The 24,066-nt window shown below is 31.8% G+C and overlaps 5 protein-coding genes across 5 annotated transcripts; 3 read left to right on the top strand and 2 right to left on the bottom strand.

Moving 5' to 3' along the window:
- Nucleotides 1-5,232: 5,232 nt before the first annotated feature.
- On the bottom strand, nt 5,233-11,174 carry LOC131851810 (uncharacterized protein C19orf47). The gene is made up of 6 exons (XM_059202370.1): nt 11,029-11,174; nt 10,321-10,492; nt 9,157-9,275; nt 8,164-8,263; nt 7,767-7,831; nt 5,233-7,500 (listed from the first exon to the last, which is right to left on the bottom strand). The coding sequence occupies exons 1-6, from the start codon at nt 11,066-11,068 to the stop codon at nt 6,905-6,907; spliced, it is 1,092 nt and encodes a 363-aa protein (XP_059058353.1). The 5' UTR covers nt 11,069-11,174; the 3' UTR covers nt 5,233-6,904.
- Nucleotides 11,175-11,707: 533 nt separating this feature from the next.
- On the top strand, nt 11,708-12,785 carry LOC131851854 (14 kDa phosphohistidine phosphatase-like). Its single transcript, XM_059202417.1, has 3 exons — nt 11,708-11,805; nt 11,896-12,092; nt 12,442-12,785. The coding sequence occupies exons 2-3, from the start codon at nt 11,925-11,927 to the stop codon at nt 12,634-12,636; spliced, it is 363 nt and encodes a 120-aa protein (XP_059058400.1). The 5' UTR covers nt 11,708-11,805; nt 11,896-11,924; the 3' UTR covers nt 12,637-12,785.
- A 1,017-nt stretch (nt 12,786-13,802) lies between these two features.
- Nucleotides 13,803-17,636, top strand: LOC131851838 (2-(3-amino-3-carboxypropyl)histidine synthase subunit 2). The gene is made up of 6 exons (XM_059202402.1): nt 13,803-14,017; nt 14,554-14,666; nt 15,088-15,308; nt 15,559-15,765; nt 16,113-16,372; nt 16,931-17,636. The coding sequence occupies exons 1-6, from the start codon at nt 13,874-13,876 to the stop codon at nt 17,363-17,365; spliced, it is 1,380 nt and encodes a 459-aa protein (XP_059058385.1). The 5' UTR covers nt 13,803-13,873; the 3' UTR covers nt 17,366-17,636.
- A 357-nt stretch (nt 17,637-17,993) lies between these two features.
- On the bottom strand, nt 17,994-20,604 carry LOC131851846 (coiled-coil domain-containing protein 124). The gene is made up of 5 exons (XM_059202410.1): nt 20,479-20,604; nt 20,234-20,397; nt 19,733-19,918; nt 18,872-18,978; nt 17,994-18,246 (listed from the first exon to the last, which is right to left on the bottom strand). The coding sequence occupies exons 2-5, from the start codon at nt 20,390-20,392 to the stop codon at nt 18,066-18,068; spliced, it is 633 nt and encodes a 210-aa protein (XP_059058393.1). The 5' UTR covers nt 20,393-20,397; nt 20,479-20,604; the 3' UTR covers nt 17,994-18,065.
- A 274-nt stretch (nt 20,605-20,878) lies between these two features.
- Nucleotides 20,879-24,059, top strand: LOC131851805 (proline-rich protein PRCC). Its single transcript, XM_059202365.1, has 6 exons — nt 20,879-21,126; nt 21,877-22,082; nt 22,402-22,455; nt 22,532-23,053; nt 23,628-23,843; nt 23,925-24,059. The coding sequence occupies exons 1-6, from the start codon at nt 21,033-21,035 to the stop codon at nt 24,009-24,011; spliced, it is 1,179 nt and encodes a 392-aa protein (XP_059058348.1). The 5' UTR covers nt 20,879-21,032; the 3' UTR covers nt 24,012-24,059.
- The last annotated feature ends 7 nt before the right edge of the window (nt 24,060-24,066 follow it).

Here is a 24,066-nt window from a genome sequence, read left to right as displayed (position 1 = left end):
TACACTTTAATACACATAAAGTGTACATAGATTTCGCAAGCTTGCATGTCAAATTTTTGGCTGTACCTAAATTAGGAACTGTGGATATACGTCCACCTGTCATCAGAGAAGTCTGCAAGGTGGAACATTGATAGGTATGCTCATTCTTCCATCTTTAACTAATAACTAATACTAATAAAAGTCAACTAATAAAAGTCCATGGAACGAATGCCCAATTTATACCGCGCCCAATAAACACCTTACCTACTAACTTGCAAAATAGTATTAGGCAAGTAGGTACGTGCTGTCAAAATATAAAATGTAAAATTATAAATTGTAATTTTAATTAATTAATGTTCAAATATTGCTGTTTGTTATTAAATTAAATTCTTTAAGCGAAAATGAATGCGACGTGCCACAGACGTACCAACCTCAATATGTAGTTTATATTATGCGAAATATGCATTGTGTATTCCAATAAAAAAAACTATAAAGATTTGTTTTTAGAATGATTTGTACATCTAATAGATATACAATATTTTGGACTTCTAGTTTATACAAAGTAGTGAGTTTCACGAACTCTATGGCTATTTGAGCTTGTTTGTAACCCTTTCTATTACATAGATGATTAAGTTAAGGTTTTTGTTTGTTTTATTCAAAATATATTAATAATATATTCCTTGAACTGTTAAATAAGTAGACGCCATCAGTAGTGATTATATCCGATGCGAGAGACTGACAGAAAATCAACGTTGTGCAGCGTACATGTAAACGTTACACTCACAATATCAGCTGAGTCAGCCGCTTTTGCCCAAAATATGTATAGTTTCGGAAGTTCATTTCATTTTTGTTTATTTTTAACTAAAAATTGTACGCATGCAAATGTATGATTGTATCTTTTCCTGGCAATAAATCATTTATATTACATATTATCTTATTATTAATATTGTAAACGCGAAAATTTGTGATTATAGATGGATGTTTGTTACTCTTTCAGGCAAAAACTGCTGAACGAACTTTGATGAAACTTTACTGTAATATAGCTTATACGTTAGAATTACACATAGGCTATAAATTACACGCGGGGGAAACCGAGTGCATAGCTAGTAATAAATAAATGAACATTTGATGAAGAAATCTATTCATACATTCATTGCATTATATGTATGTTAGTTATTGGATATCTGGTATCAGCACTTTCCCACCACGGCTTTCTTCGCTTCGGTCACGGTCATAACCTTGGGAATCTACGTACTGGAAACCCAGTGAAAGTGATACCTAGTATACGGATATCAATTCTTCTGCGCCCTATAACAGATAGTAAACTTATAAAATAATAATTAAAACACTTACACACTGGAGGGAAGGGTATTGTTAGTATTGTGGACTGTTGATCCCATTGCTAGCAATGTACCCTGTCAGGTTGACCTCCACGCGGTTCCCCCTGGAAACCATCGTGATAAATATATGGTAAATTTACCACGATGGGCTAACTGTGTTCATCTCATTATCCTCCAATGTTGCCCCGTCAGCGTAAACTGTTAGCGCAGGCGGGTGCACTATTCCATTCTCATCCTTTATAAAAACGCACTGCACTTGGATTAAATGAAATTCCAATGAAATGAACTTCTACCCCGTAAGTGTATTACACTACCGCAGTTGTAAGCAATGTGTAATAACCGTGGACAATTCACACAGCGCCATCTAGTCCCAAGTAGAACTTATGTTCTAGTAGTAAAAAATATATTGTATTCTATATGCGGCGGCGTCCTTACCCATTGCGAGGCTTTGTCCTACATGAAAAGTCTGTGATGCGAACGATTATGCAGAAATTTTCCGCTGATTCAAAAAATTTATGCCTTGTTTTATATTTATTTAAATGTTTTTTTTTTGTTTGTGTATTTTAACGACAGTAATGTTTGTTGTGATTGATTGTGAACAGTGATTTGTTCATTTGCGATTAAATGCCTAAATCGGGATGTTTTTGCAACTTCCCACTAGGCAAAATGCCATTCGCTGATTATTTTAAATTGCAAGAGCTAGGCCCCGGGCGATTGCCCTGTTCACCACCCCCTAAGGCCGCTACTACCGGTATAGACTTGAAATAAATGCCTTACTTTGTAGGACATGTCGTGTCTATAGATGCAATTTTTTCACCTAGACCTTGTTATGCGCGTGAGTCGTCTGTACTAATTTACATTTAAGACAAATCCTTGCGCGAACTATTGATGATTGATAATGCGATCGCATGCGAAACGCTTTCTAACACAAAATTAACGTTTTACATAGTTGCATTTCCTATTGCGTATTCACTGTGTACTCACATGATTTTGTCCCTAACGGGTGTGGAAATTTTGATATATTGTGATGGCACACCAGATGGGGATATTGTAGCGAACTCCTTGAAAAGTTTTTATACTAATTTTAAATTTTATAATAATATTCTTTGACATATTCTTTATTGTTACTTTCTAATCTTTCTGTATAGATCACCTTTCTATAATAGATATTAGTCGTAGTTTTATTTTATCTTCGTATTTTAAAAGATATTAAAACCCTCAGCACATCTCACTCATCAGACACATTAGATACCTTCGCTTCAGGATATGATAAACGTATTAGCCTATTTTTTTAATAATGATCTTTTTCTAGGTGTTATAGCATGGTGACCTACAGAGATTTAGTGTACTCGCTCAAAAAAGTAGGCTATTGTCGTGAGTATAACCATACCTTTTTAGGAGGCATGGGGATTGTTAGTAATGTGGGCCAATAACCCCATTTTGTTAACAATGTACCATGTCAATTTGACCTCCACGTGGCTCCCCCTGGAAAACTACGTGATATATTACGGTGAATTTGCTAACTGACCTGACCTCATGCTCATCTTGTCATCCTCCACTGGTGCCCCGCCAGCGTAAGCCGTTAGCGCAGGCGGGTGCATAAAAAAACTTACCATTGGAGGAATCGCTCACATGCATGTAATAGTCGTATATGGGGGAAGGTGATTATTTGTAATTTGGACTAATCACCCCATTGATAGACCCCATAGCGCATGTAGTGACCTACTGTTACATCTGACCTTACTGTTCTGAATCTGACTTAATGTTCCACATTAATTCCAAGTTATCTTGACCTCCACGCGGAAAACCATCGTGATAAATTCCTGGTGAATTTGTCAGGATATAGGCTAACTGATTGATGTGCTAAACCGCTAGAGACCGATATTTGCTAAACTGTCGCTGAAAAAATAGATTTTTATGGTAAAACTACATTTATTTGGAAACTTTATTACAGAATATATGCTTTTAGTATTTTTAAGTAAGCTTATAATAATTAAAATACAAGTTTATTGCAAAACTCGTATTTTAATTATTGAGATTTAAGATTTTCTAAATGATTACTTAAAAAGAACTTTTTAAGTAATCATTTAGAAAATCTTGAAATGTTTATGAAAAGTGAGAGGCAATGCAGATGTTACGTGTCGCTCTAAATTTCAGTTTGAAAGTAATCTGCACTGTAAGAGAGCGTCGTGGACCAGTGGTTTGCTACTTACTCCCTTGGACTAAAAGGTCGTAAGTTCGAATCTCGTTGACGCTAAAAAAATGTTTTGCGTTGTTTTGTTTTGATGGAAACACAGATAACAAACGACACTTAATACGAGAGACGTCAATGTAATTGACCCCTACCGCGTTTATTTTCAAATATATATTTTTGCTTGGCAGTGGTACATATTTAAAAATGTATGATTAATGTGTTTTTATTAATATGCTGTTTTTTTAATATATAATACATAAAATTCTAGTATCACGGTGTCTGTAACAAAACTCCTTCCAAATTGATCGATTCCTATAAAATTATGTATTTTCAGTAGGACTTTGAATAGGATATGTGTACACCCCAAAATTTATGTTTGAATTTTTTAGACAAAATATTATTTTAATTTTTCGGATGTGATACGGCATTAAAAGTATGTGTAATCCTAAATTTTTACCCATTATATATTTTAATAGACATATTAGAACTTTTCAATTATATATGACAAAACAATGTTTGCCGAGTCAGAGAATTATATTATAAAATTATTTATATTAAGATGTAATATTAATATATCTATATATCTATCCACCTAGCCCGTGAAATGCCGACGCGACGAATTTCCAATGTCTCTGTCCACTCCCTCTGTGATAAGAGTGTGAAGATATTATTATTATCAGAAACACCAATAATACAGTGAGAGTTCAATTCTATTGTAACATTAAATAATTACAAAACCCCAGTTACTAAACATTGTATAATAGTAAAAAAAGATTAAAAAAACATTGGAGATGACTTTCATATCTTTTATTTAATGCAAAAAAGTATTTACAATTATTACAAAATAGAAAATACGTAACTTATACATAAAAACTAACTTCTTCGTTCAAACCCATTCCAACTATTACAGTGATTTGTCATTTTCATTAAAAAATCATAACAATAATAAACCTGGCTAATTTACACAGCGCCACCTAGTTCCAAGCTAAGCAAAGCTTGTGGTATGACTACTAAGACAACAGATATAAATACTTTTTAAACATATTTTGGTAGGTACATACTAGGAAACACGCAGATAAATACCAACAATCATACTCATGAATGCAAATGTTTATACTGTGTGAGGAATTTAAGCCGCGACTATCGGAAGTAAGATGGTGTGCTTAACCGCTTGTCCACCGTGGCTGTTTAAATATAGATACCAGCCCGAGTGAAAAAGACAAATCTATTCTATAACCAGAATGGGTTTATTCATTTTTGTTATTATGAGGTAATATTTAGTATTTTAGTAAATAATAATCAATTTCAAACACAAAAGAGCACCCCATTTTTTACATGAATGTAATTATAAATCATATATTTTATTAAGTACATAAAAAGGAGTACTTAGTAGAAAATACTTAGTTATATATATTTTTATTTATAATCCATAAATTTAATCATTTATCCAATAGGTGTTTACAAGAATATTTATTTAATACTATGTTAAACATAGTTTATGTTTACTTCATGTCCTTTTTTATAATTAAAGTTCTTTAATTCACATTCTAAGTCTAAGTTATGTCAGGTTATTCGTATGAATGTCAGTTTGTAGGTGCCTCTATGTGCAAAAACCATGCTTTTGTTTATGTATGGTGTCTATGCACCAAACATAAACTCGTGCTCACAAGTTCACTTTATACATATGTACATTTAAACTAAATAATTATGTAGTTACATCTATACAAATAAATAAAAAGGTTGTGTCTCTTTCTAATTTAAAATTAACAGCTTTTCACTAAATACATATGAAAACATATAGGGTACTTGCTGTACCTACTTATATTTTTTTTATCTGAATGTCTGTTGTCTTCTTGCTAATCTCTAAATATTCCAATTTTGACGGGACTTTTATAAGAACGGTTATGAAGAGTAACTTAGACTACTTTTATTTTTGTTATTTTATTTATTTAATAAAAAAAAAAGTTAAATTTAAAGTATTAAATAAAAATCTAAGGCATTTCTCACACGATACCCAAAGCATTAATTTTTTTTATATCGAGATTCAAATTTTGTTTAAAAAAAAATTCTTTGTACACAGTTTATAATTTATATATTTTTTAATTAAACTTAATAACATTTTACTTCTGTTTTAGTTTCGTGCTAATTTATCTATACTAGTATTATAAAGAATAAAAAAGTTTGTTTATTGAATTTGGATTGAATAATTAGGTAACATTATACTTACTTAGTGTAACCGTTTACCATCAGATGGGCCGTATATGCTTGATTGGCGCCAGCGTGGTACAAAAAAACTTATGCTAAAATAACGTAAAACTATATAAAAATAATCGGTACATATACCGATAAAAAAATAGCGATGTCAACAACATAAAATACATCTATATTGTCAATTATGAGTGATAAATAAATTCTTTTCATATATACCAATTAACTCGAATAGAATAGAAAAGAAACTTCAGAGGCTGTTGACAAAAAAAAACAATACGACGCCATCTCGTGTCAAAAATTATTTTTCATCTATACGAATAAATAAAAGTAAAGTGTATGTTTGTAATTTCAAATTAAAAGCTTCTCACTAAATGCATAAAAAGAAAAATAATTTAAAAAATCTTGCCTATGTTCTTGCTAATCTCGGAAACGGCTTGACCTCTTATGACGAGACTTTCGCTAACATGATATAAAGAGTAAGTTAGGCTACTTTTATTGAAGAAATTATATTTATTTCAATAAATAAAAGAAAGTTAAATACCACGCAGATAAAGAAAACGGCTAGTTATCAATACTAGTGTCGCCGAATGGTCGAAATTCGACCACAATTAATATATTGAACATTTGTAAGGTCAAAAATAAAAAAAATATTAACAATCTGCACACAAAATATCACCTATATACTACCTACCTATAAACTATATGTGTTCGAAATTTCATACTCCTCCATCCGCACATTTTCGTAATAAGAGGTACAAAGTTTTTGCTTCACGTATTAATATAATGATTGTACATACATTCTCATAGTAATGAACGGATTTTCCTTACCGGCTCAACATTAGCGCAAACTATATGTATATATAAAAATAGAATAATATTTATGGCTAATTACTACTACTCTGGATTGTAGCAATGTTTATCGGCGATCAGTAGGCTCCATTATAGTTAGTACTTACGGTATGTACTTAGTACATTATTTATTCTGTTAAGCTTTCTAACGCATTGTAAATTTTTATATTGTTATTCCTATGACTGAACCATACATAGAAAGCATCCACAATACGATTCGTAATGATAACAATCTCTTAAAACAACTGACTACAAATTCCTTCCTCAGAATGAGTACATTAATAAAACACAAAACACATTAAAAACAAACTCGTCCTTATGGCACAGAAAATCATACACCTAGCCTATTGAATACGTTTCTCGTAATTGTAAGATTGTTAGCATTCTTATTACCTAGCCTAGCTTTAACTCCATTATTGACTTCTGGCATAGACAACCGTCTCTCTGGTTTGTTAAAGACCGGCGTAAATTTCTGCGGCAACGCCTTTGGTTTGACTACATTCTTCTGGTGTGTTAATTTCTGCGGCAACACCTTTGGTTTGCCTGCATTCTTCTGGTTCATCTCTATTTCTTTGTACTCTACATGATTTGAAAACTTTACCGATTTCGATTTAGGCAATGCTAATTTATCCTTAATATTAACTGGGGTCTCGTCTGCTCTCATCGTACATCCCATAGCTATCTTCCTAACATTGTTTGTTGACGTTGTGACGGTGACAACCTTCGACCGCGTAGCTATGACTGGAGTCTTGAGTATGCCTTCATACTTGAGGGCATCCTTTTGTACTGGTATAACAACCTCTTCTTCAGCCACAGCAGGCTTGGATCCCAACCTAGCGTATATTGCTTTGACGGTAGGCTTTGCGGTTACAACTTTGGCCGGCTCTGACTGCCCGAGCCGCGAAAACACTGTTGTCTGCTTTGTAACTGCAACGAAACGTTTTACGAAGATGTAAGGATAAGTTTAAAAAAATTAATAAGAAATATGACTCACTTAAATGACAAACGTGCATGGCAATAGTTGTTCATGCACAGAATTTTTATAAATACTAGACATAGACACCTATATAACTATACAATGTAAATACACGGGCTTTCAAAAAAGGTATTCAGTTGAGTTTCTTAAAACTACTTAAGTTACAGTATTTAAATAAGCAATTTTCTATTCTATTCTATTGTGTGGTCACAATTACCTTCTTTCACCGATGCTTGTGGTGGCGACGAAAAACGTATGAAGCGAGCTTTCTTCATACTGTTGCTTTCCGTGTCAGATCTATTCAAACATATTTCACATTTCTGTCACAAAACATATTGTATTGTAGTTTTTTTTATAATTTCAATAGTTGGTTAGCTAGTCTATAATATATCTTTACGTAGGATAAAAGAAAGCCGACGCTGCTGTCTGTTCGCTTGGATGTTTTAAATTACGCAATGGATTTTAATGCAGTTTTCAGCAATAGATAGTGATTCAAGAGGAAGGTTTATATGTATAAATGCGTGTTATAGTACAGAACAAGCCGAAAAATTCCAATATTTGTAATGTAACCATCCGAAGCCGTGATGGGGCTAGTTATAATTAAATCTACAAACCCGGCATTTGTGAGCTTCCTCTTTTGTTGCAATGGTACCGTAGGCGATGATTCCCGCACGTTTGTGTTACGAGTATAATGCTCTAATATACGGCTAGCGGCTGTAAAAAAGAGAAAATAAATGTTTTTTAGCTTTCAGCTTAATCAATCAGATTTTTGGGTTTTATACCGTTTTCGAGAGTAGTGGGCGCAAGATGGCGGACTATTATTTGTGACTCGGACCAATAAAGATATTATTTTGAGCGTACATGTTGTGGCATATTGTGAGTGTGTTTCTAGCATATTTAAATATAAAAAAATTAAAATTTCATCTATTCTTGGCTAACTAATATCAATATTCTACGAATGTGGGAAGCCTACTTACTTCTATCGTTCTAGATGTTTTATAAGGTTGTCTTTAATACAGATATGTCACATCTAAACCGGTGTTTTAATTATTATTAAATTTGGAAGCTAATTATTCAATTCCATTATTATAAAGAGGAACCGATGTTTTAAATATTACTAAATTGGGAGCTAATTATTCAATTCCGATATTATAAAGAGGAATGATTTTATTTTTTTGTATGTTCGTTTAATTTTAATATTTCCATCCAAATTGAAGAACATTTGACCAACTACAGTTATCTTAATGCCATTCGCCAAAATATGGCTATTGTCAGGCCTGTGTGTTACGAAATGCACCCCAAGAAATGGAAAAGTCGAAATATGGATTATATTTCATTTATGGCAAATAGTTAGCTTTGAATCATTGCATTAATGTATAAACTGACAGACCCGGCGGTCAGAGGTGTAAGGCTTCCGATGGTCGCGGATCCGATACCTCCGACGAAACATTTGCATTTATGATTAAGATTGTATGTATCGGTCTACAAAAACAATGTACTTAGATAACTTATCTAGTACCCACTAGTTCTGCGTAGCTTGGGATTAGATGGTGCTGTGTGAATCGTCCAGGATTATTATAGACAAATTATTACAAAACTAGACTAACCAGAAGAAGGCTGAGACACAGTGGAGCGTCCTGTGACAGCGGCGACGGGCACTTTGTTTGTGACTGCTGTGCTCAGTACACGATCCCTCGCCGTATTCTCATGCACTTGCTTAGAATGCCTGTGTATAATTAAATAATTATAAACGTTATTTCTTACTAGCAGTTGCTCCCGTAACCGTTTATAGAATAATAGCTGCTTTACAGGAACACTCTTTCATGTAAATCGCTTTTCACGCAGGAAAGAATACAAATGTAAACAAAGCGAACGAGAAAAACAGCGCGCCGCAAGCTTGCGCATATAGCACCTATGTTCTACAATCTTGCGTGCTTTAGAACCTTTTTGAAGTAATTAATTGAAATTGCAAATGACCTATGTAAAAATATTATTATAGTTATTGATAATTTATAAATCTTAAATATATGCCTAGAAAAAATCTGTGATTTAAGAAATAATATTTTAAAAGTTCTGAAATGATTCATAGAAGTAAACACATGTGAAAGAGTGAACAAAAGAAACAGTTAATAGAAACCCCTACCATGGATTTCACTGGATTTATTTTATTTATTAGTTATTAATAAATAAAATAAACTGAAATCCAGTATGAACTTGCAAAGCAGACAGCACAGAATGGAAATGAAACGAAACGAACTAGACCTTGTTATTGATTAGTAACATTTTATATAATAAAATATAATAACCATATGTAAAACTATGTATAGCAATAAAGGTTAAAAATTTTATGATATATTTACTTAATTATGTTGTAACATGATGACCTGATGTTAAGGGCCCATTCGAGTATTACGTAAGCACTATGGGAGGGCAGGGGGGATCTTTGCTTTGCTTATTTTGGAGGACATCAGGGGTAGGGGAGTCTAAATGATGATTATGTCATCGGTAGTTATTTACTTTCTTACATGTATGGCAACCCTCACATTGTCTTTGCTAAAAAAATAATACATTAATTGATAAATAATTACGTAAACATGGAGGAAGGTGATAAGAGCTTTCCTTACTTTTGCTGACAAGGGGGATGGGGGGTAAATAATTATAATAAAGCTGCTTACATAATACTAGAATGCAGCAGCACTCAACACATGTGTGCTGATAATCTTCCAACTGTTCAACAATTAAAATAATAAAGAAAAATATTATGACCTCACCGCAGTATGGCAATAACGTCTCCCATCCTGGTGATGCCCATATCTCTGAGATACTCCTTGTTCAAGTCCAGTAGCATATCATTTTGGATCCTGTTCTCTGTGAAGGTGAGGGCATATGTAGCAGCAACATCCGATGGTATGCCAGCTGTAGTGAAAAAACTCACCCACATGCCTGTAATGATCATCATACTTTAGATTATAAAGATGTAAAATCTGTAAGTTTGTGAGGTTTTAGGGGGAAATTAGAAAAATCTTTTACCAATATAATACTACTACTTGCAAGTGTCATAGACTACTCTTATTAATATTATAAACACGAAAGTTTGTTAGTATGGATGGATATTTGTAACTCTTTCACGCAAAAACTACTGAACGGATTTCGATGAAATTTTACAGTAATATAGCTTATACATCAGAATTACATATAGGCTATAAACTTCATGCGGGTGAAACCACGGGCACAGCTAGCATATAATACGTACATAATATGCGCCAAACCTTCTTTGAAACCATATTGTGAATTTCTGACCGTGCGTTAGTGTAGGCGGGATTATCATTACATCATTATAGACAAACAAAAATACGAGAAGAGATTAAAATAATAAACACATCTTTCTAAAACAACACTGTCCTATCATTGAACCTTGAAATTTTGACAAAATTCTATAAATTAGTTCCACATGAATATATAGAAAGATAAATATTCACCAGTTAAATTGGAATCCATTTTATTCAGTCCGGTACTCATTTGTTTCCGTTTTTATACAGTAGCAATATAAATTTTTAATTCTATGTAATTTAAGACATGAGATGAAAAGAAAAATATAAATATCAAATAACTATTACAGGAATTAAAGACAAACTGTCAGACTAACGGATCAGACTGACTGCGACTGATTTTCTAGATTATGTTTTACGGCTCTGGATACAAGTCCTTTCTACCATTGTCAAAGATGCCAGGTTAATCTGCTTTACCTCGAAATTTAGACTCAAATACCCCCAAACTTAAATTTTCAACAAAAATAACATCATAAAAAAAGTTGCCTCCTGACTTTTTTTATGTTGAAGTACAAAAAAAGCAAGCGTACTGAAATTATCATAGAAGAACTATGACACTTTTCAACGTGCTTGCTTTTTTTGTACTTCCTTGGCTTCTCAAACTGATTAGGCAGCGGGCTCGTATTTTTTCGTTAGACATACTGTGGGCATATATACAGTCAAAGCCCTCCCACAACTATCAAATAAAATGTTTTCTCCACCGCTACAAAATTTTGATGAGTGGAAAATCTCCCAACTGTCATCGCGATTGACACAGTTATTACTATTATACTGACATTTACTGTATTCGATACACAGAGTAATTTACTACTTTTCTTTATGCATTCCTCTGATATACTTACTTTACTCTTTGATGTATTGATTGATTTTTCTTTTAAAGAATACTTGCATATATCAAATAAAATCAATATTTGCAGAGTGGTGCAAGTAAGTCGTATAGAAATTACTGTACAGTAAATATTTGTTTGGTAGTGTATTAACTTAATCTCAAAGCATCAATTGGTTATTCATTTGCAGGTTTAATTTCGTTACAAACCGTCAAAACAATGGCATCATCTTCATTGGCGGATGTGCCTACTGTAGATATAGATCCATCTGGGGTATTTAAATATATCCTAATTAAATTATATGATACAAAACAAAGTGAAGACGACTTTGTATATATTGTTCGCGGGTACTACAGATGCAATTACCATTCAGACGTATATGATGAGGTATATAAACTTAATTTGTTTCTCTACATTTGTCTCCTTTTTTTTCAACTCGAATTTTAAACATATTGTTATTCAAAATATATAGTTATTATAGTACTTATTAGCAAAATATAGTCACATGCTGCCGGATAGTGGATGAAATCTTCCACTTGCCAAAACTGCTTGGCAAACAAGTTGATGGCAATGGCAGCAGAAATATGTAATAAGGAGGTACTGCACACTAACAACTGTGCTTATAAATAGAATGGAAAGAAACTTAATGTAAACTCATTTGAATTGTTGTATAACATATATTTTTATATAATTCCATTACTACATTGACATGTATAATTATTGTTTTTATTTTTAGGTACAAGAAAAACTGCATCCATTAGATTGTGAAACAGTGGGTGGAGGTAGAATATCACATGAGCCAAGTATTAAGAAGATTCACATCTATGGTTATTCACAAGGCTATGGCAAAGCAGACCATGAAATAACAGCCAAACTTATCAAAGCTGCATTCCCTGACTATAAAATCACAATTAGTGATGAGGGATATTAAATGCAGTCATATTGTAATATATTATTAAATTTAATGTTTAAGCTTTTATGTTCTATTTAATGTATATTCATCGATGTATTATAAATGTGCAGTTAATGGAATTCTTAGATATAACTGTTATGAGTAACATGTATACTATAACAGCTAATAAATATATCATTTGAATTTCAAATTCATAATTGTTTTATTAAATATATTAATATATAAATTATTAATATATTTATATAAATAATTTGTTAATAACCATTTTCATTTAATGTAAATCTATATACTAAAAGCATTATAAATATAATGTAGTGTAGATATAGTGTAGTGGAAGACTTATAATATTTATTATATTCATATCATTCCATGTCTTTAATTTTACTAGACATAGTGCTGTGATGTGCTCTGGGGTCTGGGTTAATATATACAATTATTAATGCTGAGCCCCTTCAATGTGATGTTGTTTTATTGAAAATTTTTTTTTATGTATAATGAAAAATATCTATTGAATATTATATATATTATCTATTGAAATAACATATTCTTTATTAGGTGGAACCTAGAAACAAAAAAAATCCTTGCATTATGTGTCACTATAATTATTATAATATTTATAAACCATAAAATTTTTCCCCACCCTCATCTTTTGCGCAGTAGTTGCAGGTTGTTCTACATGAAATAATAGATTTAAGACTAGCCTATAAGGAACAAGAAGCAGTTGATAAACAAATTGGTGAGTGGTTACAAAATGGTATTATTAAACCTAGCTTTTCAGAGTATGGATTAGTATTAGTTAGAAAAAAGATGGTAGTATAAGAGTCTGTGTTGATTACAAATAAAATAAAAAAATTGTTAGGGATGAGTAAAACAAGATCAACGTCGGTCTTTATACTCGTTTACGCTGAATTCAGTTTCCTAAAACTTGATTTATACTGCGAATGGTAATATCCAGTCTAAGCGTTACAAGTAACGAACTACTATATAGGTATAAGGCTACAAATTATAGTTGAAAATTCAAATCGACACAAACTGAAATTTCTCCAAATCAAAATCAAATGACAAACACCTTGGCAACCCAGCTTTGGACAGATCTTTGACAGTTATCTCAAAACAGAAAGCATAGATTACTTGCCAAGTTGACACATAGCAAGTTCTGTGCTTTCTGTTTGTTTACAGTCTTCCTTCTTAATATTTGCTGTTCACCTATTTCAATAAAAATTAATGTAATTATTTCCTAATTTATTTAATAATAATGTCTAATTTAACCACAGACGGCAAAATATGCATTGAACGTGAAATATCTATTGCAAATGAGAGCAATGATTTTGAAGATATTGTACCACGTTTTTATGTCGAGGAAACATGCAAGTGGATTGTAGATAATAATTTTTTGAAGGTATGTAATTTTACTTGTAGTTATTTTTATTGATGATAATAGAATGGTGCAGCCGCCTGCGCTAACAGTTTATGCTGGTGGAGTACCAGTGGAGGATGATAAGATGAATATAAGGTCAGGTCAGTTAGCCTATCATGACATTTTCAGCAGGAATTTATCACGATGGTTTCTAGGTGGAACCGCGAGGAGGTCACCCTGACATGGTACCCATTGCTAGCAAAGGGATTGTATATTACATTTACCTTATTACGAGATATTATTTTTTCCTATGTGTGTGTACTATAAGGAATAAATTATATTAAATTTATCAGCTATTAAACAGTTTGTAATGTCATGTGACTTGATAGTTGTATTGCCAGTTTTTGTTTGTATTAATTAAATATGATGCATTTCTTTTGTGTAATATTTCTAAAACATTTATTGATAGTGTGTAATTGGATCTAAATGTAATTGTTTGTTTGCAACTATATAGCAACATTACAAGTTCCCTATTATTATATTATTCCGTAGACAACCACATGCTTTATTTTGAACAGATCTGCCTTCAGTTCCCTGATGACTTATTGTGTGTGAGTGTGGCCATTTATGAGGAGATAAAGAAAAGAGTGGGTGTTGACTTATATATTCTGGGTGATACTTCATATGCAAGGTTTGTTAAATTCTAGAAAAAAAATACTTAATGTCTTCCTTCATGATACAACCTACCTTCACACTAAATTATATAAAGATCTTTATGTAATAAGCAGTTTAGTTATGAACCAATATACACCACTTTACTTTTAATGGTTGTGGGTTAGATTCTTCCCATGGTGCAAACATGAGTATGTAAGTACTGCCTGGGTACAAGACACCCAGGCAATACAATGTATAATAATATATTATAATATTTTTATAGAAGTAGTAAGCATACAAGTACATACCTACATAAAAAATTAGGTATATCAGTTATTTAGCACCCATAACACAAGCCCTGCTTTGCTTAAGACCAGAGAGGATTGTCTGTATTATTAAATATAATTATTATATTTCCCTGAACACAACAATTTCATCTTTTTATTAATTACTTCCAGCTGTTGTGTGGACACAGTGGCTGCTATGCATGTACAAGGGAATGCAGTGGTTCATTACGGCCACACTTGTTTCTCCAAGACCAACCTTCCTGTTTTCATAGTGCTTCCAAGAGGAGACCTCAACATTGATGGGACAATAAATAATTTGTTCAATAACTTCAATTCTGACAGCAACAACAGTTTATGCCTGTTTTATGATACTGAATTTGAGCATTGTAAAGGTGAATTATTTTTTTTTTCTATTCAAGAGTTACACTATTCATGTATGTATTCATGTATTTTTTAAACAAATATCCTACAAATTTTGTGTATATAGTTTCTTATAATTATGTTTATAGATTAACTAGCTACCCACCCTGGCTTCACATGGCTGTATATGTATTATACATATAAACTTAATTAGAGTATATTACTCTAATAAAAATATTAACATTTTATATCTCATAACTTTAAATATAATTTATTTTGCAGATGAAATATCAAAGTGCTGGTATCAAAGGTACCCTAAAAGTTATATTGCTTATATAGAAAAAGAGGAGACACCGGAGAGGTTCCTAGGAAGAGTAGTTAAAGATGTAGAGGGAACAGTGTTACCTGTTGAAACACTCAGGGATTGTATATGTATTCACATTGGAACTAGAACCCAAACACTTTTTAATTACACAATATCTGTTGAAGGTCATTATTAATAAACTAATATATTATCTTATTATTAAAAACTAGTCTCATAGATGTTGATATGCATACTAGGTCATACCAACACTGTAGTTTTGAAATGAAATTGTTTTTGAAGCTAATAAACTTTTTTACTTGTTGTTTCGTCTCGGCACAACTCCTTCAATATAAATTGTTTTACTATACCATTTTAATGACAACAGAATTTTGTTTCTGCAATCTAATCTCTTAAACTTACTCTTCTTTTTTCATTTTAATAATATATTATCACAATTTAAGGAATGTCTATAGTACAGACTTAAATAATTAATGAAAGTATATGTAAAATAATACTTTTATTTTTTCTACAGCAAAAGAATGGTATTCACTAGACCCAGAAACTGGTAAAGTTGAACATAAAGATGAAACATCGTGGGTCAAACGGAGGCGGTTTCTTGTGGAGAAATGTAAAGATGCCAATGTTGTTGGTATTCTGGTCTGCAAATTGGCTGGAAACCAGACTAAGGATATAATAAACAGGATGAAGCAGCTTTGTCGTGTGAATGGCAAGAAAAGTTACATCGTATCTGTCGGCAAACCGAATGTTGCCAAACTAGCGAATTTTCCAGAGGTAAATAAAATGAAAAAACTACATACATTGTATATTTTACTAATATTATAAACATGGAAGTTTGCAGCTGTGGATGAATGGACGTTTGTTACTTTTTCACGCAAAACTTCCGAATGGATTTTATGAAACTTGACAATAATATAGCTTATACATCAGAATAATATATAGGCTATAAATTTCACGCGGGTATAGTTATTCCGAAATATAGATAATGTTCCGCAAGAAGTCCATTGCCCATAAAAGAAACTAAAATAGCTACATATTTTTATTACTAAATATAATTTAGAGTACTAGATTATATTTAGTAATTTTAATTTTACATTATTTATATTATTGACAAATTTTACGGGCTCGATGGTCACCTTACCTTCTATGGTCGCGGGCTCGAGTTCTCGCACGGTACAAATATTTGTAATCATGATAATTGTGTGTCGGCTGGGTGTTTCTATATATTTTATATCAGTTACGTTGTATGTATTTTATAACACAAACTCTGCTTAGCTTGAGACTAAGTGGCACTGTCTTCATTGTCCTAAATTATTATTTTTATTATTTCAGATTGATATTTATGTAATGATCGCATGTCCTGAAAACGACCTGTATAGCAGTAGGGATTTTTACAAACCAATTGTGTACCCTTACGAGTTAGAAGTAGCTCTAAATTCTAATCGACCACCTTATTTTGCAAATCACGTCACAGACTACGACGACCTACTGCCTGGCAAGAGGCATTACTGTGAAATTAACCAAGTAGAAGAGGGCACCGATGTTAGTCTGGTTACAGGAAGAATAAGGGAGATTAAAGTAGGCAACCACAATGATACAAGCACAGAATTATCAGAGAAACAAAACTGGGCATTGGAAAATATTGGAGGGAATTTACAAGAACGCACATGGAAAGGTCTAGAACAGAAATTGGGGGAAACAGAAGTGAAAAAGGCTGAAGAAGGTAGAGGCGGAATACCACTACAATACAAGAATGAACCCAATTGAAACAAACTGTATTAATAAAATTTATTTACACACATACTCTCCTTTTAAAGAATTAGTTGTACAGCAACAAATATTCCAAAACAATTGAATTATTGGAAAATGACCTATGTTATCTATGGCTTCTTTAACTTGAAATTGTAAATGTATATTGTTAATAAAGCTATGTTTCAGTATTACCAATTTTTTTTTTATGTCAGTAAACATGAATCTTTCGTACAAATGACATGTAACAAAACTACTACTAAAATGGAATAAACTTTTGAGCCATATACACTGTAGTTTACAATTTAATATAACAGAAACATGATAGACAATATGTATAAATAAATATATATTTTTTAATTTTTATTAACAAATCTCATACTCTTTTTTTAACTTGATTTTGGTGCTGAAGGGACGGACCTGACTTATACGATTTTAATTTGATGCCATCGTTAGGGAATCAGAACCCTGGTCAGATAAATACATTATAGATTACTGATGAGATATCAACTTCTCTAACAAGCTTTTATTCCACATAGAGATCAGTTTTTACTATTCACAAAGGTATCATGTGAGATATCAATCTCAGGGGAACAGGCCATTGTACTGTTTTTTTTTCAATGCTATGTAATATAAACTTCACATATTGATGAGTTCAACATAAACATATAATTAAATCATGTTAGTAAATAAGTTACAAATTTTTAAACAACTAAGATCACATCTGATTAACAGGATTCTGTGGTGATTTGAGCCATTCTTTCCTAAGCATCTGTTTCAGTTGAGACAGCCTAAGAGTAGGATTCTCCGCTTTAATTCTTGGTAAATTTATTTCTTCAAAAGCTGTATATGCAGCCTTCTGTCGTTTCTCAGGATGTCTATCCATGTCTGATTTATCACTGAAAAATAAAGAGAAATAAATTTATAGAGTATATAAAATTTTAATTGAAAAACTTCAAACATTAGAGAAACCAAAGTGAAAAGATAAGTAGAAGAAAAGTTAGTATTTTGTGTAACTAAATGTGTACAATTTATATTAATTGAATTTGAAATAGCCCTAAGGTGTGTGTTTTCATAATACATTTTTGTATGGAACTATCAGTACTCGGTTGTAATTTTTTTAAATTCATTGTTTTAATAATTTCCTTAGATACATTTTTGATAACTTCAGTGATACTAAAGGTAGTCTGTTTACAGTAATAACTAGCTGTTCCTGCGACTTCTTCCGCATGGAATCTAACTTTATTCTTCTAAAATAAAAGCAGCCCAAGTTACTCCTTATTACATCAGCTACCTGCTGCCTAAATCGGTCCAGCCATTTCAGAGTTTAGCCGGAACAAACAGATAGACAGACAGGCAAAAATTTTTTTAAATGTTATTTATTTTAGTGTATGTACAGTATTTATATTCATATACACATAGCAAAGAACTTTTATTTCAATTATTTTCAATATTACAAACAGACACTCCAATTTTATTTATATTATTTAAAGCATAATATTAGCATAGTGATACAATTCTCACCTGAGTATAGATATAGCTTCATCCACAGACTGTGCCAATTCACCATCAAGTTGTATTCTATTAAGATTTTCTTCCAAAGGAACTTCTTCAATGACAACCCGTGATGGCTGCAATATATTATTATAATAGTAATAAAAAACTGTTCAGGCATTAACATATTGACAATAGTAATAACATATTTAGTTAGTAAGATGTAGTAACATTTTACAGTAGTATACCCCAAGTATGGTTAGCACTTATCATGTAGGCCTTTATATGTTTAAGTAATAATTAAAGACTATTACACATAATATGAAATATTGTCATAAAAAATCATCACTTAAACATACAAGGATATATTTTTTAATTCAAATTGCATTACTGTTTCATGTGGTTATACAGAATAAGTTTCCAAAATGAATGCTGCAAGGGCACTGTATTTCATATTAGCATAAATAAAATATATAATGGCAATCTAAAATGCCTTGCTGACAAAGTCCTGCATTCTATAGTAATTTTTATTGAATATTTGTTTTGAACAATGACACTAATTTGTTCATGAAATATAAATGTATGTAGACCAAAGAGATAAAAGATAGGACTTGTGACTCAGGTGTAGGTTTAGTTGGACGCTTTGCCAGATTCTTTATTGTACTTGCAAATTTAATTTTGGAATAAGTAAAATATTGTGATTGAAGTCTACTCTTAACAGGGAGGTAGGGATCGTTAGAAACATGAAACAAAGTACCATGTCAGGATAACCTCTATATGATTTCTTTCGATTTTCTTACATGAAAACCGTTCTAAACAAGGTGGACTCAATAATAGATTGTCAATTTCATTGTACACAAAGAAAATACTACTAAGATGTAGATATTTTACCACTGGTTTTGGTGGTTCAGCTTTTATAGTCTTTTCCTTTAATTGTGATATCTGTGCCCGAGTAATTTTTGGTGGTGGTGGTGCATTTTTCACAGTGCCTTTCAATGATTCCATTTCCTTTTCTAATAGAGCCTTTGCCTCTGCCTTCTTTTGTAGCTGTTCTACACGTTTTCTTTCTTGATCTTCCTGTAAATTGTAAATTACATATAAAAAAATTAAAGTGTAACACTAAGCTTTTTGCTGAGGTAGACTTTGTATAACAATTATTATGTGTAACTCTATATCATTTATTTCCGCCAACAAACAATATGTCAGCTGTACTTCCATAAAGATTGAGACATAACTATGAAATTCAGAGACAAAAAGGAATAGTAAAACATGAGGGTTACTAAAGACGTCACATAATAACATGATGCCTGCGGTGCAGTTCATGTGAGGATTGCCATTTATCACCAGGCCGTGGATCATTCCAATTACATAAAAAATATAATTTATGTTTACCTTTTTTTGCTGCTTTTTCTTTAATTTGTCATCGTTGTCCTCCCATTCTGCATCCTCTATCATTTTCTTGAGTTTCTGATCTTTCTCCTGTTTCGCATTCTCTTTGCGTTGCCGTGCAGCGACAGCTTTGCTGTTTTCTCCCGCGAATTTTTTCGGCATTCTGGCTACAAGTAATCTAAATGTTAATATTCATATATATTCATAAATACTCTAACCTAAACTGTAATTAAATATTAGCACAGTACCTTTTATCCTGTTCTGGTGATATTAACTGATATTTATTATATTCTTGGAAATTGGAATTAATAATGAGAAAACATATTTCGAAAAAATAATGGAAACATGACTACGAATCGACATATCAATTACAATCGGTGTACTGACAGTGACACTAATGACAATGACAGTATGAATAATATAACATATTAAATAGTACCTATGTAGAACTCATCTCTTTTTTTAATAATATACCGATATTTTACTTTTTCAGTATGTTTAGTCTGGAATTGAATATATATTATATATATTATTTTACTCGTTGCTTCGTTGCGAGACTTCGGTAGAATTACTGACAGCCACTTTTCGATCTGTGCTGAATTCCTAGCAATCTCTATATTACTCTGTGTCTCTGTGCAGTGTATTATTTATTTTTATGTGTTCTGAATCGTATACTTTCATTATAAATCAAAGTATTTTATTCTATATTATGATTCAAGTAATTCACTAATTTTAATTTCAATAGAATATACTTTGTCTCAATATAATATTAGAAATCAACAAACATTAATCTTTACATATAATGGCTCTAGTTGCTTACGACAACAGTGATTCTAGTGATTATGGAGAAGATGATGGTGATACTTCTTCTGTATTGCCAGCCAAGAAACTGGAAGGTAGGCTAATAAAGGAAAACGAACATTTGTATATTGGAAATGCCTGACATTTAAGTTCGTTTGCATAATCAAATGTAATTAAAAAAATATATATATCATAGTAAGGGGGGAACTTAGGTACTTAAATCTAAGACATAGTGTATGTCTTAGATTAAGTACTCCAATAAATAAAGTTACAATACCAGTGTGCTCAGCTATATAGTAATGTATTAAATAGACAGACACATTTGCAATTTATCCATATAATCTTTAAAGTTTTTTCCTTGTATGTAACTTTTACCTACCATCACCTACCATCTGAGCATTCGAGCCGCATCATCACATACCAAACATCAATCCATACTCACAAATTTTTGCATTTGTTTACATTAATAATAGTAAGATTACCAGAAATTAATTATGTTTAGTTTGAATTAATAATAATATAATAATCTCTGGACAATTCACACAGCGCCATCTAGACCCAAGTGAAGCTTGCTAAAGCTTGTGTTTTGGCTACCACCGAGGTCATCTAATTATCTCTTCAGAGTGTATGCTGACTTAACAACTTTTTATATTGGAATAATATTAAAGTGCACCAATATCTGCTAATGGTATACACTGTTGGGGCACTAGTAAGTGACTGATATGATGGGATAATGGTCAGGTCAGTTAGGCCATTGAGATGATAAAATGTGGGAGTTAACATGATGTTATATTATGGTTTGCCCATTAGGTGCCTTAACTCAATATTCAACAATTTTATTACAGAACCTATAGTGCCATCTACAAAGACAGATTCAAAAGAATTAGAGACATCACCAGAGGCAGGAGACATAGGATTATTCAATTTTCTGCCACAACCAACACTGAAAAGGTCAGCTGTTATTGAAGAAGATGATGAATTCTTGCACAAAAAGGAAACATCAGATAGTGTGAAACCAAAAGTTAAGATTACAGTGCCTTCTTTGAGCGATGTAAGTTTGCTTAAAACTGGTTTCAGCCCATAACTCTTAATGACTAAATGGACCACAATGAATATCCAATCTTTTATCCAAGTTACAGTTCTATAGCAAATGTCGTAATTATAAATTTAATTTGGTGAGATATTAAAGTGCAAGAAACATACTATCACATTTATAATATTAATTAAAAATAATGGTTACATTTTTAAATATTAACATGTTTGCTATTTCATATTAGATTACAACTACTGGATAAATTTGATAATGAATATGAAGAAACCATTGAAATAATTAATTTAATTAATATAAAAAAAGCCTTAATTTTTTACAGTTCAAAGATGTGGATGGAAGCACACAACCTGCTAAACCCAAGATACGAAATGGGGTAAGTTGATCAATATTATTATACAAATATTATTTAACATCTGTCATGTATGCATAATTTTTGGATTGTATTACAGCAAAAATCAGGGTTGTTAAGTATACTACCACAACCAAGGAATGCCAGTTTATCCATTAAAGCTACTACAAAATCATTAATACCACATGTACTCACACGAAATAAAACTATGGATATAAAGAAAAAAGCCCCATTACCTACACCAATGAAAAAAGCTAAGACAGATGTGAAAGCTCTAGCAGACTATTCAGATGACAGTGACAATGAAGATGAAGTACAAAATGATTTCTTCTCAATCAACAAACCAATTGAACTGCCTGCTGTTGAGGATATTCCTCTAGATATAGATGATATGAGAAGCAATGTGAAAAATGTATCAGCTCCAAGGGCACAAAGAGAAGCATCTAACATTCAATCTTATTTCAAAGACAATGTTACAGAAAATTATGTGGATAATGAGACAGTCTATTCAGAAGGTAGTAGTAGTAACCCTGAACAGTACACAAATAATGAAATATCAAGTACGAGTAGCAATTATGGTGCTACTGATAATGCAAATGAAATAGTCCTTGATGACGAAGCTGTAAGTATATCTGTTCATAATATATTAGATCTTAGCTTAACAATAAGCGCCTTGTTGATACTCTAACATTTAAATTCAATAATTATTAAATATACTACTGATTGAATATAATAATTAGAAGCTTCTATAGGTAGTATATTGACAATATTCTAGCTATGGAGCCTGATAAAATATTTATATTCAGATCCAAGTGAAGCAGATCCCAAATTGAGTCTAATGAGAATCAAAGTTGGATATGAATCACTCAATTCTATATATCATACAATGTTATACAAAAAATACGCCTGTAGGCTGCAGGCTGAATACACTGGATATTATATTTTAATATTATATAAATTTATAAGCTGTTCTGCTAATAAATGATTTTATTTGATTTGATAGAAACTCGATATAATGTCATTGAATGAAACACTATACCAAAACAGATGTTATAAGCAGTGTAAATTATAATTATATGATTTTATTTAGAGGCAGGGTCCGATGTTGTAATAACGACCTGTCTCAATCAGTCATAAAGCAATTACTGAACTTTATTGTCAAAACAATTTTTTAACAATATTAAATATGTTTGCAGATATTAAAATTGTGTGGTGCACGTGGCAAACGCAAAAGGGAAGACATCCAAATAGTAGACGTGAATCAACAGGAAGTACTTGCGGATGCACGTGAATGGTTATTGAAGGGACTTATGGATGACACAAGTAAGCGTGTCTCATCAAGTAAGAAGAAAGGGAATGAACCTACAACGCAACAAAGGAGGAAGCACCAAATTACATATTTGGCACACCAAGTAAGTGTCGATAATTACTGAATATACTAAAAATATACTTTTCCTGTTTATGTTGTCTATATTTTTTTTTGTTTTTTCCAGGCTAAGGCAAATGAAGTTGAACTACAAAATCAATGGGCAAATAATAGGATGTCAAAAAGACAGACCCAGTCTAAATATGGATTTTAATGTAAATAAAATAGGTATAATAAAACTGTAAATATTTATTATTAAATCTATATTT

Source organism: Achroia grisella, unplaced genomic scaffold (assembly GCF_030625045.1).
Source record: "Achroia grisella isolate CSIRO2021 unplaced genomic scaffold, CSIRO_AGI_Agris_v1 utg808, whole genome shotgun sequence".
In the NCBI taxonomy this organism is placed as follows: Eukaryota; Metazoa; Arthropoda; class Insecta; order Lepidoptera; family Pyralidae; genus Achroia; species Achroia grisella.
The sequence above is the reverse complement of the archived record's forward strand: the minus strand, read 5'-3'. Positions and strand labels throughout refer to the sequence as shown.

Bases quoted from the DNA above. Each gene is read 5' to 3' on its own strand.
- LOC131851810 (XM_059202370.1), bottom strand. From the start codon at position 11,068: ATGAGTACCGGACTGAATAAAATGGATTCCAATTTAACTG. The intron at 9,276-10,320 runs GTGAGGTCATAA...AATTATACACAG, and splicing joins GACGTTATTGCCATACTGCG to GCATTCTAAGCAAGTGCATG. The intron at 8,264-9,156 runs GTTAGTCTAGTT...TCTTTTTTACAG, and splicing joins TGTGTCTCAGCCTTCTTCTG to CCGCTAGCCGTATATTAGAG.
- LOC131851854 (XM_059202417.1), top strand. From the start codon at position 11,925: ATGGCATCATCTTCATTGGCGGATGTGCCTACTGTAGATATAGATCCA. The intron at 12,093-12,441 runs GTATATAAACTT...TTTTATTTTTAG, and splicing joins ATTCAGACGTATATGATGAG to GTACAAGAAAAACTGCATCC.
- LOC131851838 (XM_059202402.1), top strand. From the start codon at position 13,874: ATGTCTAATTTAACCACAGACGGCAAAATATGCATTGAACGTGAAATA. The intron at 14,667-15,087 runs GTTTGTTAAATT...AATTACTTCCAG, and splicing joins GGTGATACTTCATATGCAAG to CTGTTGTGTGGACACAGTGG. The intron at 15,766-16,112 runs GTCATTATTAAT...TTTTTTCTACAG, and splicing joins TTACACAATATCTGTTGAAG to CAAAAGAATGGTATTCACTA.
- LOC131851846 (XM_059202410.1), bottom strand. From the start codon at position 20,392: ATGCCGAAAAAATTCGCGGGAGAAAACAGCAAAGCTGTCGCTGCACGG. The intron at 19,919-20,233 runs GTAAACATAAAT...TACAATTTACAG, and splicing joins AGAAAAAGCAGCAAAAAAAG to GAAGATCAAGAAAGAAAACG. The intron at 18,979-19,732 runs GTAAAATATCTA...AATATATTGCAG, and splicing joins CTGAACCACCAAAACCAGTG to CCATCACGGGTTGTCATTGA.
- LOC131851805 (XM_059202365.1), top strand. From the start codon at position 21,033: ATGGCTCTAGTTGCTTACGACAACAGTGATTCTAGTGATTATGGAGAA. The intron at 23,054-23,627 runs GTAAGTATATCT...ATATGTTTGCAG, and splicing joins TAGTCCTTGATGACGAAGCT to ATATTAAAATTGTGTGGTGC. The intron at 23,844-23,924 runs GTAAGTGTCGAT...TGTTTTTTCCAG, and splicing joins TTACATATTTGGCACACCAA to GCTAAGGCAAATGAAGTTGA.